General features: G+C 42.1%; 1 protein-coding gene across 1 annotated transcript in view; it reads left to right on the top strand.

The window, feature by feature from the left end:
* Positions 1–11,411, top strand: part of Epha4 (EPH receptor A4) — a 133,738-nt gene extending 122,327 nt beyond the window's left edge. Inside the window, exons 10-15 of the mRNA XM_036173016.1 lie at positions 870–983; positions 1,476–1,661; positions 2,135–2,272; positions 2,455–2,515; positions 4,852–5,751; positions 8,912–11,411. Coding sequence (XP_036028909.1) covers positions 870–983; positions 1,476–1,661; positions 2,135–2,272; positions 2,455–2,515; positions 4,852–4,966 — 614 coding nt within the window. The 3' untranslated portion in view covers positions 4,967–5,751; positions 8,912–11,411. The remainder of the gene's footprint in view (positions 1–869; positions 984–1,475; positions 1,662–2,134; positions 2,273–2,454; positions 2,516–4,851; positions 5,752–8,911) is intronic.
* Positions 11,412–13,420: the final 2,009 nt, after the last annotated feature.

The following is a 13,420-nucleotide window of genomic DNA, read 5'->3' as shown; positions in this document are numbered from 1 at the left end:
AACCTATTCAATTATTCATAATGACTAAGGAAGAGAGAAGGAAAAAAGATGGACAAGCCTGATCAAGAAGATGTGATCAACTGGTATCGCACATACTAAGTGCCCAGTGCCAATGCCAGCAGAAAGCTGTTAGTAACGCATGTCACCAGCTGCCTCAGAGCTCACATTCTCAACTTGTTTGTGAGTATGATACATGGATGAATTGTACTCTGAGTATTCACACATTCACCTAGACTACATACAGCATTACCTTCTCTCCCAAACAGAATGCAAGTAGAGGTCCAATGTGGAGGCCTTCTTTTCAAATCAACTGGTGGCCAGTATTCCTCCTGTGTACATTAATCTATGGTTTAACATAAGTCTGTTCATTATTGGTCATGTATTTACTTGGTCTAAATATGGGGGAAGTGCGACACCCTATAGACAGGGCCTGTGGAACATGACAGTGCCTATTCTATTGTCCTTGATAAGGGAGAGTATTTGAGATGAGGGATAGGACAATGGAACTAGGAGCCACTGGCTGGGAGAAAGTATCCAGCCAACTCATTCCAAATTTCCTGATAAGGGATCCTCTTTTCCTCCAGGGATGCGTTGTTTTTAAACTCTTATCCTTCAAGTGTGAGGACATTCCAGGAAGTCAGTAGAGCTGCAGTGTCTTAAGCAGCTAGCAAATTCTTTGTTTACCCACTAATGAAAACCAGAGCAAGAATTTAAGCATTTTCACATGTCAATGACCAACTTTTCCAATGCGAAGGGTTGGTTTTTGTTTTTGTTTTGTTTTGTTTTGTTTAAGTAGACCTGGACCCTTTATGTTTATTCATGTTTCCTGGGATATGTCCAGTCACCTTATTCCCTTGTTCATTACTTAGGTGTTAGAACTTATGTGGATCCCTTTACCTACGAAGACCCCAACCAGGCAGTTCGAGAGTTTGCCAAAGAAATCGATGCATCCTGCATTAAAATTGAAAAAGTCATAGGAGTTGGTAAGTGTCTGAGTTCAATAAGTCATCTTCCTTTGTGACTGTTAAATAAGTATGTAAATTAAAATGTAAATTACACCATTACATTCGCATGTGTGAGTGTGTTGTGTATACGTCTATATGTAAATATTATGCGCTCAGATTTCTTTATTCAGAGCATGAATGAGATGTTCTGTAAGGAACTCTGGTGCAAATTTTTACTTATTTGCAGGAAAATGAGCATGGGGGTAAAATAAATGAACACATAAGATCGGTAGCTAGACTGGCTGAATCCAGAATGTTCTAATTCTTGCTAGCTGCAAGACTTTGGTGAGGTTTATTTACCTTAAGCTTGAGTTTTCTATAATAAAATGAAGTCCCCAAGAATAGTGCCTACTACAAAGCTTTGTGTGAGGGGGGTACTAAATAAAATTATCATTGGGGTTCACTAGTGAAGTGCCTGATACAATGAAAGTTACTTCATCTTGAATGCATCTGGTGCATCTTCTCCCACAGGTGAATTTGGAGAAGTCTGCAGTGGGCGTCTCAAAGTGCCAGGCAAGAGAGAGATCTGTGTGGCCATCAAGACTCTGAAAGCTGGTTATACTGACAAGCAGAGGCGGGACTTCCTGAGCGAGGCCAGCATCATGGGACAGTTTGACCACCCAAACATAATCCACCTGGAAGGCGTTGTCACCAAATGTACGTGGGTCATCCCCCTCTACAAAGCTAAGTTGAAAGTTACAGGGAAATTAAATACACATTTTCTTTCTAGGGAAATGACAGATGGAACAGGCCCGCTGATTACTAATAGGAGGAAATCAGCGCAGTGCAGGACCAGTCATTAATCTTTCAGTCAGCTCTAAATAGGTCTATGACTGCAGCTGATGCCCTGTCTCCAAGGCAGCTTGTGTGAGATTTGGGGGAAATTAATATCACAGAGTTTTGGGTACGCCATCCCATCTTTCAAATCTTTGCTAGACCAAACTGATCGTCACAGGGTAGGCACAAGCAGATGGTAAACGAAATGAATTTTATATAAAGCAAAACAAAAGCTCGCCACACCTTGGATGGGAAGCTTGGGTTCCAGATGCAGGGAGCGAAACTTGGGAGTCTTTATTATATCTGGGGATTCGCTTGTCTGCTCTGCCTGATTTATGGCTGTTGCTGTTCAGCACCTATTTACAGTAACACCTGGTTTGACCCTTCCTTCTTTAGCCCATTAGCGTTCACTGAGCTCATGAACCACGCTTCAGTTGAAGTACGACACAGCTCAACAGATGCGTTTTGGGAAGCAAACCCTGTGTACATCGGTACAGCTGGCTGAGACGAGCTTTTAAAAGTGCCACACAGAGAGAGCACCAAAGCAGTGTGTGTTTAAGGTGGCTCCGCTCCAGGAGCCCCAGTACCTAACTACAGTTAGTACAAGTCAAGGATCTTGTAAGCCTGGGGCTCTGTCTGCAGTGAGGCCAAGATGTCTCTTGTTGGATTTAAGACGTCTTAAAAGCTTGTCAGTCAACAAGTGGCAAGTGTCAGGATGGCGGCTGCTCCAGAGAGTGAGGAACAGGGAGGGGGAGGGGGGCTAGAGTGGGTTCAGTGAGAAAATGGACACATCTGTAGTGAGCCACAAAGAACACAGTCTGGAGAGGAAACCAGGTTAGAGAGATAGATAGATAGATAGATAGATAGATAGATAGATAGACAGACAGACAGACAGACAAAGGCAAGCACCTCAAATTTAAGCCAACATCAGAGTCTTCTAGTAACCATTTTTAGGGGCTAGCAAGATGGCTCAGAAGCATGTAAATGTGCTTGCTGCCAAGCCTTGTGGCTTGAGTTCAATCTCAGGATCCCACATGGCTGGGAGGAGAGAGCTTAAAACTCCTGAAGATTGTCCTCTGATGTTAATGACAAGTTCTCTGGGTCATACATGCCCACATCCCATGACCCTAAATAAATAAATAGAATTAAGTGTTTTCTTGTAGGTTTAGGACAGTTTCCTGGGCCTCTTCTAAAGAAGTTTGAATGGGCTGGGAGTAGGGGGTGGTTGAGGGTATGAGGGGTGGAGGGTAAGGTTTAGGGGAGAACCATCGAAGCTTTCATTCCTAAAGGACAAGGTAAAGGTGATACCAGTACCATGTGTCCAGGATCCATGTTGAGAAAAACTGGCCCAATGATAAGAGCGTTTGCTCACACCTCTGTCAGAATCTGGTGGTGGCTTTGGTGGCTTGGCCAGTCTTTTGTTTCACTGTTCTCGTCTAGAAAAATGGAGATAAATAAAACTTGCCTTGCAAGGTTATTTGGGGAGAAAATAAAATATTTAGAGTGGGTCGCACAATGGCAAATTAAACACACACACCTCTTTAAGTGCTAACGGGTGTTACTATGTCTGAAGGAGTACATCATTCCTCACGTTGAGAATTCTTCTAAAAAAGAAATTTGATGCTGAGGACGTATAATTTTCTACCTCAGGTGAAGGCTATAATTAGCATAGAATAGTTCTATTTGCTTTTTAAGATTGGTTTTACAGACAGGATATCTTTTCTGTTGCCTATGGCCTTCGAAGCTGCCCAAGCCCCCTCACTACTTTAATTAAAAGATAACATTCCCTTTAAATACTTCTGCAGGTCCCTTTTCCAGAAAGGGGGCTCTGTTCAACTCGGGTGTTTTTCCTGCCGCAGACAGTGATTTTTCATAGCACCTCTGCCGAAGAGAGAAGAAACAGAAGATCTTTGTGTTAAAGTCCCACCGCGCCTTTAAAAACCCAGAGCTATTACAGCTGTAACTGTTACAAACGGCTGGGTTCATTTGCATAATGCAGTTGTCGCCGAATTAGAATGATTTAAAAATTTCCACTGGAGAAGTTGTTGGGGTCCCCTCCCTTTCTGGTACAAGCCCCCCTCCCCATTCCTGCCTGTAGTGTGGGTTCCATCCCTGAACCCACCCCTGCTCAATTTAGAAGCCCTTCTGTGGAGAGCTCTTCAAGATGCTGACAAATGGTTACTTTTAATAAACAGACAAGGGAATACAGAAAACTTGAGAAGGTGGCCAGCAGAGTCAAACTAGGGAGCTCTGTGTGTGAAAGGGCCCAATCAGACTGTGGCTTCATAACCAACCAGTTCCCAGAGAAGCTATCTAGAACAAGGGGAGGATCATAAATTCTCCCCACTCCTTCCTCTTGGATCTTCTCTGGAGAGAGCTCCAGGGGAACTAGTGAAATGGAATTAGGTGTTAATACTTGGCCAGGAGAGCTGACTTTTCCTCATTAGTTGACAAAGTATCTTTAGATTGAGGCAGGATGATTAAAACTCACATAGGTGATTTTGTTGTGGCTAAGGACTTGTAGAGGGCAAATGAACTGAGACCTTGCCATCTCCCACATAACTGAGCAAGGCAAGAAAGTCACCCTGAGGACCCTTTTCAACAAGAACAGAAACATTCTTAGGGTCCCGTCCTTCTGTGTACACCACGGGTCTGATTTTCATTCCTCACTGGAAGTCTGGATGGGGTCATTCTCTGGTTTAAAGTCCTTGCCTCTGAAATATGTCTTAGACATGACAGTAAACACACACAAAGCCAACAGAGTAAATTGGATTTCATAGAAATGAAAAACTTACAGACTTGCCTCTGAAGTGAGGGCATTCCCTCCTCTCCAACTACATCGTAGGGTTGAGAATGTACTGTGTAGAATGAGGAGCTTTTTCAACAGTGGGATCTCCCAGCCTAGTTTCTAACTAAATCATTAAGTTCAGTCAGCAAGAACAATGGAAGCAACTATTTTCATCATTCAGGTTTTATTTTCATCAAAGGAGAGTGGTGGTCTGCATGAAGAGAAGGAGGTTCTGTGCACCCCCTGACTTTGTCTTCCCCTCTCTCTGTGCCCCACCTGCAGTGACCTGGCGAGAATTGGCATCACCGCAATCACACACCAGAATAAGATTTTAAACAGTGTCCAGGCAATGAGAACACAAATGCAGCAGATCCATGGCAGGATGGTCCCTGTCTGAGCCAGTACTGAATAGACTCCAAACTCTTGAAATTAGTTTACCTCATCCATGCACTTTAATTGAAGAACTGCACTTTTTTTACTTCGTCTTCGCCCTCTGAAATTAAAGAAAGAAAAAAAAAATATCTGCAGCATTGCTTGGTGTATGAGATTGCCGAAACCATGGGGCTTACATGAATGACCTTGATCATCAATCAGATTTAAACCGGGAGCCAGTAATTTCTCAGAAGTACTCTGTCCATCGCTGGTGTGTATAAAATACATGTACTTATATAGATAAAACTCTGCCTCTGAGTTGCGAAGCTGTGTTTCCTGTCACATGCTGGGGTTTTGAAGTCACTCCTCCCTCTGTTTGGAATTGCAACCGAAGGATTTTATCTGTGGCATCAACTATGGTCGTCACTCCTTGCTGGAATGAAGGAACGCCGCCGTGGCCCAGGAGCATTGTTGAAGGTGTCTGCCAGGGCTTGGTTCATACCACGGAATAAAATCCAGGTGGAAGCCACGTGACCAATCTGTGCTGCCTCTTCAGTGCGCAGGACAGCTGGTGGATTTCTATGACATAAGGGGCTAGGAAGAAAATGAAAATGGATTTTTTTTTTTTAAATGCACACTCCCAAGCCCTATTACCCCGTGAGTGGACAAATGAGGTCTCTTTGGGCCTGAGGCTGTGCCATATGAAGTCTTATTTGGGAATGCTACAAACTTATCATAACTACCTTGGCAATCCTGAGTCAAGAAATTTCACACTCTCCGTTTTGAAGAGGCAACTCCCAAGTTTACAAGGTAAGTTAAAAGAATGAACAATGGCTCTCTGGTGAAAATCTCTCTCTCTCTCTCGTCTCTCACTGGATTCCATTTGAAACACTGGAAAGCATGCATATCAGGTGCTGGGTTGTGAGGTATTTTGGTTCTCTTGTAGCAGAAGACACTGAAACCAGTGTGGCTCCCCTGTTGTTAGACATGGTAATGAGGAAGTCACAGCTGTTCTCAGCCTCACCACTGACATTTTGGTGAATCCTCTTGGGTTAAGTTAGTCTGGGATGGGGGTTACTGGGTAAGACAGAAAATGCTTCTTTATTTAAGTGACTCCACCCAAAAGATGGGACACACAATTTAGTAGTTACGAAGACCCCTAACTCTACATCTGACTTCCAGATATTAACCAACTTGCCTGACCTCAGTGAACAGCATCAAAAGGGGGAGAGAACCCTTCTTGAGAAACACAGCCTCTCTATCTTAAGTTCTAGAGCTTTCTTCATGAAACCAGGTATATTATGTGATCAATAGTCCACTCCTAGATGCAGAAGACCCAACTTGGTGCTAGGAGTTTTTTTGTTTTTTTTTTTAACTATTTCAGTTTTATCACTTTGAACCAAAAGTTTGGCTGAGTTTAATAACCTTTTTTTTTTTTTTTTAACCTCTCATTTTTTCCCCCTGAAAGCTATTTCTTATAGACTAGAGTAAAGGATGCTGAATTGGATGCTGTCAAATCCTGACAGTTTAGTAAAAACCTTTCTTATACCATTAGTTGTAAAAAGCTTTTCTATTTCCAAGGAATATGATTTCTTTTTTAAAAGTACTCCAACAATTTTTATTTTATCACTGTTTTTGCTGAAGTCTAAGAGTTCTTGATTTTCATGCTAAAAGTTGACAAGTGTGGTTGGGGTTCTATTTTTTTTTTTTTTAATTTTGCTTACTTTGTTTACAAATACAGTTCTCTTTGAGAAAAGCTCTGGAAATATGGAGGGGGATGTCGATTTTGTTTGTTATTTTTATTATTCTCTCTGTGTGCACATGCGTGTACATGAGTGGCATGTGTCTGGTGGTCAGAGGACAGCATGAACAAGTTGGTTCTCTCATGTGGGTACCAAGGATCAAATTCAAGTCATCAGGCTTGGCAACCGGCACTCTTACCCACTGAGCCATCTCACTGGTCCCCGTACATTGTTCTCGATTTCTACCATCCTATTCTAATAAGAAAGCAAGCATTTCAGAGTTGTAGATGAAGAGAAAACAGAATATTACCTTGCAGCCAGTGCTAAATGATTAAAGGGTTTCCTTTTTTTTTAAGTCACCAATTCGAAGCTCGACATGTTTTTCTAAACATGGAACATGTTCAAAGCATAACTTCACTAAAGTACCCTAATAAGTGAACATTATTTGTAGTCTTGAAGTCCTTTTTGTTATTGCTTAGCAGTGATCTCTGTCTATGAAATAATATGGACGGTTACATCATCCAAAGGCCACCTTCTGAGTCGTAGTCTGCGTTAGAGACAAGGCCAATGGAAAGGCCAAAAAAGGATGTTCCAAGTGTCTGCAATAATACCCCAGGAGCAGTAAAAGTGTTTACTGCCTCCAAAGTCTTAGCAGTGAGCCATGAGAACAATAGGAAAGCCGTACTGTTTCCCAGGGTTCCGTGCCAGGCTCTGGCATGCCGACAGCTATGGAGTCTAAAGCCAACCGAAACGTTGACACTGGAAACTCACCCCACTTTGCTTCCTAACTCAGTTCCTCCACCTGTAAATTAGAGAGATAATGATACCTTGGTAATAACAGCTTTCCCAACATGGTGGTGTGCGCCTGTAAGACGTGCCCTTGCAGAGAGAAAGGAGAAGAGGTGCCTTCTCCCACCTCATCCAGGTGTTGGGAGTTGTGATCACAAATGATTCGCCACATGTTCACTGCCCATGGCCCATGGGTCACAAAGCAGTCAGGCACAGAGGACCAGACAGAAGAAGTCCATTCATTCACTTTGCTTTATAGGAGGCAAAATATGGATCAACAGCAAAACAGCAAAGGTGACGCCTGTAAAGCAATTTGCATGTCCTGTACCTGACTCAGAAGAGCGGCCCTTTTGTGTAATGAGCCATATTGCGTCCTTTGTGTCTTAAGACCCTTCATCGACAGCATGCCTTCTGTGGCTTCTATTCTAAAATCCCCTTTAATAAAGGACCTGCCTGGGCTCTGGCATTACCTAGATGTCAACTTTCATGGTCACTTCCTTCTCACCTTGGGTATCATCTTAACCTGAGCAAGTCCCCACAATGTCCACTCAGTATTGTGAATACAGTTATATAACAGATATTTATAGTAGCAAACTGAAGGAGGCAGATGCTGCAAAAGAAATTTTGCACCAAAAGTTTGCCTGTGCCTATGTGTAGGTGTGGTGGAGTTTTAAGGTCAAGTTCATATTCTTCTTATCTTTTACGTGAGTATATGTGGACCTGATGAAATTCGTGTATGGTCAGGTTTCAAAAACTACACTTGATGGGTTTATTGCGTCCCAGAAAAAGAGTCAAAAAATGTCAGTTCCTGTTTCTTTCTTTTCCTTATTTTTTTTTCTTTTAATTTTTGTTTATGAGACAGGGTCTCACCATATAGCCTTTCTACAGATCAGGTAACCTCAGATTCATAGAGATCCACCTGCCTCTGCCTCCTGAGTGCTGGGATTAAAGGTGTGCACCACTATGCCCAGCCCACTTGCTCTCTCTTCTCTTCTCCTCTCTTCTCTTCTCCTCTCTTCTCTCCTCTCCTCTCCTCTCCTTCCTCTTCTCTCTCTCTCTCTCTCTCTCTCTCTCTCTCTCTCTCTCTCTCTCTCTCATAAAATAATAGCTTGAAAAAGGCAGATGTCGTGGTGCCTGCCTCTAATGCCAGCCATCTCTGAGTTCAAGGTCAGCCATGATTACATAGTGAGACCCTATTTCAAATAGTCACAACAATAACAAGAGTTTGGGTAATTATAAACAGCCTCTGTATTGACAAGTGAGTTGTTCTTATTAGCCCATGTTTAATGTACATATTAATGGTACTCAGCATGCACTAAGCCTGTCACTTACTGTGAACCCAGAATGCTTCTGTTTGATATAGGCGTGACTTGGAGCTGATTGGTTGACTGCTGGCTGGTAACACTGGCTGACGTTTTTTGTCTCTCCCTTCTCTACAGGGAATAGATTCTGCTATCTCAGCCTCACAGCCCTTCCTGTTGATTACAAACCCCTTGGGGGAAAAAAAAAAAAAAAAACAGAACACACCCTCTTCAGTTCCTTCTGAACATTTTTCTTTGGCTTCTCTTCTGCCAGTTTTGAGGCAAAGACACTTGATGAAACACCTGTACCTGAAAAGCAGAAGAAATGTTTCAAGTCCCCTTCACCCAGGAAAACAGCAACAGCAAGCTTTGGTATCTGTTTGTTCTCCAGCCACACTGAGGAATGTGTGGTCTCAAGGCACCAGCTCTGCAGAGCCCTTCCAAACTCCTTGTGGTTTTATTTATATGTATTTCCATATTTCATTCCTGTACGTCACTGCTGCATCCGTGTGGCAGCAAGTGACCACATGTTACAGGTTTCACTATGGACGCCAGGCCAGGCGCCACCATGCAGAACAAAGCCAGTTCCGTAAGCTGCCTACGATATGCATTGCTGAAGTAACATTTTACCCAGGGTGTGCCATTGCAGTGATATAAATATATTTTTTTCCTAGACTAAAATATGACCTGAATATCTCTTTTGATGTGTGTACATAGGTGTGAGTGTGTGTGTGTGGGGGGGGGTGTATGTATGGATGTGCGTGCGTGTGCGTGTAACCTCATGCTTCGAACTGCCTGTGAATGTTGTGGAATGCTACGCCTGGAGAGTTCTGGTTTATCACCAGTTCAAAGATAAGAAGAGTCACGTGATATATGGGGCCTGGAGACCATGCCCATCCCCTTGGGAAGACAGCTTGGAAACGCTACTCGGTCTGTATCAGTAAGTGTAAGGTAACTGTCACACTTACCATCAGAAGCCATTCTATGGCTTTGGACAGATGTGTTTTCACCTCCAGGATGGAATGATTGTTGGATATAAACCCACCCAAGGTTGACAGCCCGTCACCACAATCACGGATTCTGATGGGACTGGTCTGACTCGCCAGGTCAACAGTGGAGAGAGAAGGGGATGGAATCTGTGGAGCGACCCCAGATGGAGTACAAGTCGCCTTTGTTTCCCTGCATAAATGAACTTGATGAATGCAAACAAATATATGCAATTCATATACTTTTGGAGATGAACTTAAATATGTGTGTCAGCCTTGAGATGATGTGTCTGGAGTAATACTTTGTGTCCCAGTGTCACAGAAAAATACATACACGCCAGTGGCTCTTGAGGTTAATGTAGTTGGGTTGAAATGGCCTCTAGCAATTCCAGGTTCCCCAATTACATATGGAAAGTTCTCTGGTAATTAATATTCAGCTAACTCCTTTTGCCCTCGAAAGTGCATCTGTCTTCTAGGGTCCGAGTTCTGGTGTATGAAGATTCAGTATTGACAGAATACATATACCAAACTCCAGCCAGCATACTGCCATTACTCAACCTGAGTGGCTGCCTTGCTTATTCTGAGCTATGGTTGCAGAAACTGTGGCCATTTATATAAGCTATAACATCAAATCAGGGAAAAATGAGGGAAATAAAAAGATTCTGAACCATATATTGTTGAATAAATGGAGAAAATCACCAATAAATATTTATTGCATTCTGACAGGGTGTGTGGCATTGTCTTCTCAACTATGCCTGAGTGACAAAGTTAATTCACCCCTTTTGGGGGGGACCTTAATATATTTTTAAAGGGATGTGCCTATGCATTGATGCCTGAAAAATATGTGTTAAAAAAAAATGAGGTTGAATCTCCGAGTGGATCATCTTTCCCAGAGGTCAGGTGGGAGGAGGCCAACTTCCGGGTCTGTGTCCAGCCCAGGCACAAGCGCTTGCCTGGTGAGCTGGAAGGCTAAATTCTATTCAGATCTACTCAGCAGCTTCAAGCTGCTCCCTGCACCAAATCCAGTTGTCTCACCTGTTTGGCAATCTTATAAATGAACTGTTCTGGTGTGTCTGAAAGAGCGGAAGAAAGGTTGTGTTCACAACACGGTTGATGTGTGTGTTCTGAGACCTCTTGTCTTCATCTGTGAAGGATACGTGTATTAATCCATACACTCCTATAGCCTCAATTATTTGTCTGAAGACACAAATTTTGACCAGTAAAAAAGTTCTAGAAGCAATATTTTCACTCCTTTTAGCATTGTCCAAATAACATCGAGAATTGATAAATGCTGAAGAGTGCATTTATTTTGTATTACTCCAAGTCTGTTGGAATATGCAAGGACTGTGGTTATAATTAGAATGTATAAGGCATATTATAATTTAGTTCATTCATCCTGAAAAGGAAATTAACCGAACATCTCTTGGTTCATACATGTTCCAAATTTTGAGCAATCTTTTGAGTTAGCCATAGATTTTTCTATTTTGTTTTCATTTGTCAAGGCATTTTTCCTCCCTTCATGAACTTTAGGTACACATAACTTATGTCATTTATTTATGGTCTTTTATACCTAGTTTGTAAAGTTGTAAAATAGCAAACTAAATGCAAAAGAGTTTGCATTTGAAAGTAATAAAGTAGTTGCTGTATACAAACCCCAAATCTGGTTGTCTTTATTCTATTCCATTTTATTTTATTCAGTGTTGGGAACACATCCTAGGCAAGTGCTTTACCAGTGAGCTAGACTCAGCCTTTCTTTACTTTGAGCCAAGATCTTACTAAATTGCCCAACCTAGTCTGACATTGATCTCATAGCCCATGCTGACCTCCACTTGGAATCCTTTGGCTTCCCACTCCCAAGTACCTGGGATTACAAACTTACACCATCCTGCTTTGGTTGGGGTTGAATGGTATTTATAAACCATTAAAGTTAACCATTTGATTAGACACAAAATCTTAACTCCTAATTGAGCGAACTCAATAAATATTTGATTATTTAATTAAAACATTTATCTTTTGTTGATTGTTTGAGAAAGTGTCTTAGCATGTATGTAACCCAGGTTGGCTTCAAAATCTCAGCCTCCTGAGTACAGGATAACAAGCATGTGCTGCCATGCCCAATTTACTAATTATTATTTTAAGTGTACATGTTCATGAACTACAGTGTGATGATTCAATACATATATAGTGTGTGTGAAAAGGCACTTCTTAACCTTGCCATTGGGAACCATGCATCAAAATATCTGATTCTGAGATCCTACATTCCTGTTTAGGACTGTAGACTTTGGAGTCCAGGCTCACCTGCTTACTTATTATTGATTTGTACCATAGTAACTATAATACTCTGTGCCTTTATAAATATTAAAATTGTTGACATGTTTGCCACAGTGTCTAGGATCTCTAGTAGTTGTTCTTAAGTCTGATGACACCAACTTCTTACCCTTAGCCCTCTACCTTGTTACTAATGGAAGATGCCAAGCAGTAGTTTTATTTATTTAGATTTTTTGGGGACAGGGTTTCTCTGTGTAAGTCTGAGCTGTCCTGGAACTCACTCTGTAGATCAGGCTGGCCTTGAACTCACAGAGATCTGCCTGCCACTGCCTCCCAAGAGCTGGGATTAAATGTGTGCACCGCCACTGCCCAGCTAAGCAGTAGTTCTTATTCTGGGCTTCGAACCTAAGATCCATGCATCCTGGCAGTGAGGCTCAACAAGGTTCAAGATGGCGCCACCACCACCATCACTATATAATTGTTACTTTTACATGTTTTGTACATATATTTTGATAGAGTATCATAAATGTCCTCAAATTCTAAATTGGTTTGGAGACACCAAACTGTTAAAAACTAGTCCTCAGGTACATGCTGTCTTTGTAACATTATTTCATTACATAAATATCAATTGATAAAAATCCCTTTTGAAAACCAGACTCAAAGCCTTAGAGTCAAGCAAAACCTTGGGAGCAAGGATTGATTCCAAAGAGAGGCTATGTAGCATATTATAGCCTGATGCAAAGGATCACCATGGCAACTTCTCCAAACACTGAGTGATGAATCCAGTCCCCTCTTGCTGATGCCATGCTTGATACCCAAACAGAGGTCACTATAGAAGGGAAGTGAATATGGACAATCCTATTCAGAGATCATCCATGGCTGTCTCTGAAGGACAGTTTATTTGATTTCTACTTTCTCATCAGCTAGAACTCAACTACATGTTCCAAATGCGTGTGCTAGGACACTGGGAAATCTACTGTTTTTTTTTTTTTTCTTTGTTGTTATTTTTTGTTGTTGTTTTGTTTTTCAAGACAGGGTTTCACTGTGTAACAGCCTTGGCTGTCCTGGAACTAGCTCTGTAGACCAGGCTGTCCTCTACTTCATAGAGATCCACCTGCCTCTGCCTCTGCCTCCTGAATGCAGGAATTAAAGGCATGTGCCACCACTGCCTGGCTAGGAGATAAACTTTTAAATGCACAGGGAGAGAAACTGAAACTTGAGGAATAGACCAGTCCACTACAGCACAGGAGGGCAATGCATCTGGAAGCCCTCAGGGGAAACTTCCCCTAGGACATAAGCTTCTGAGTTTCACCTTTACCCACAGACACTTCAGAAGTTCATTTCCCAAAGATGCAGAGAAGTTGAGCCAGGATCCACTTGGCTAGAACATTCT

Source organism: Onychomys torridus, chromosome 23, assembly GCF_903995425.1.
Source record: "Onychomys torridus chromosome 23, mOncTor1.1, whole genome shotgun sequence".
NCBI lineage: Eukaryota > Metazoa > Chordata > Mammalia > Rodentia > Cricetidae > Onychomys > Onychomys torridus.
This window is presented reverse-complemented; position numbering and strand designations above follow the sequence as displayed.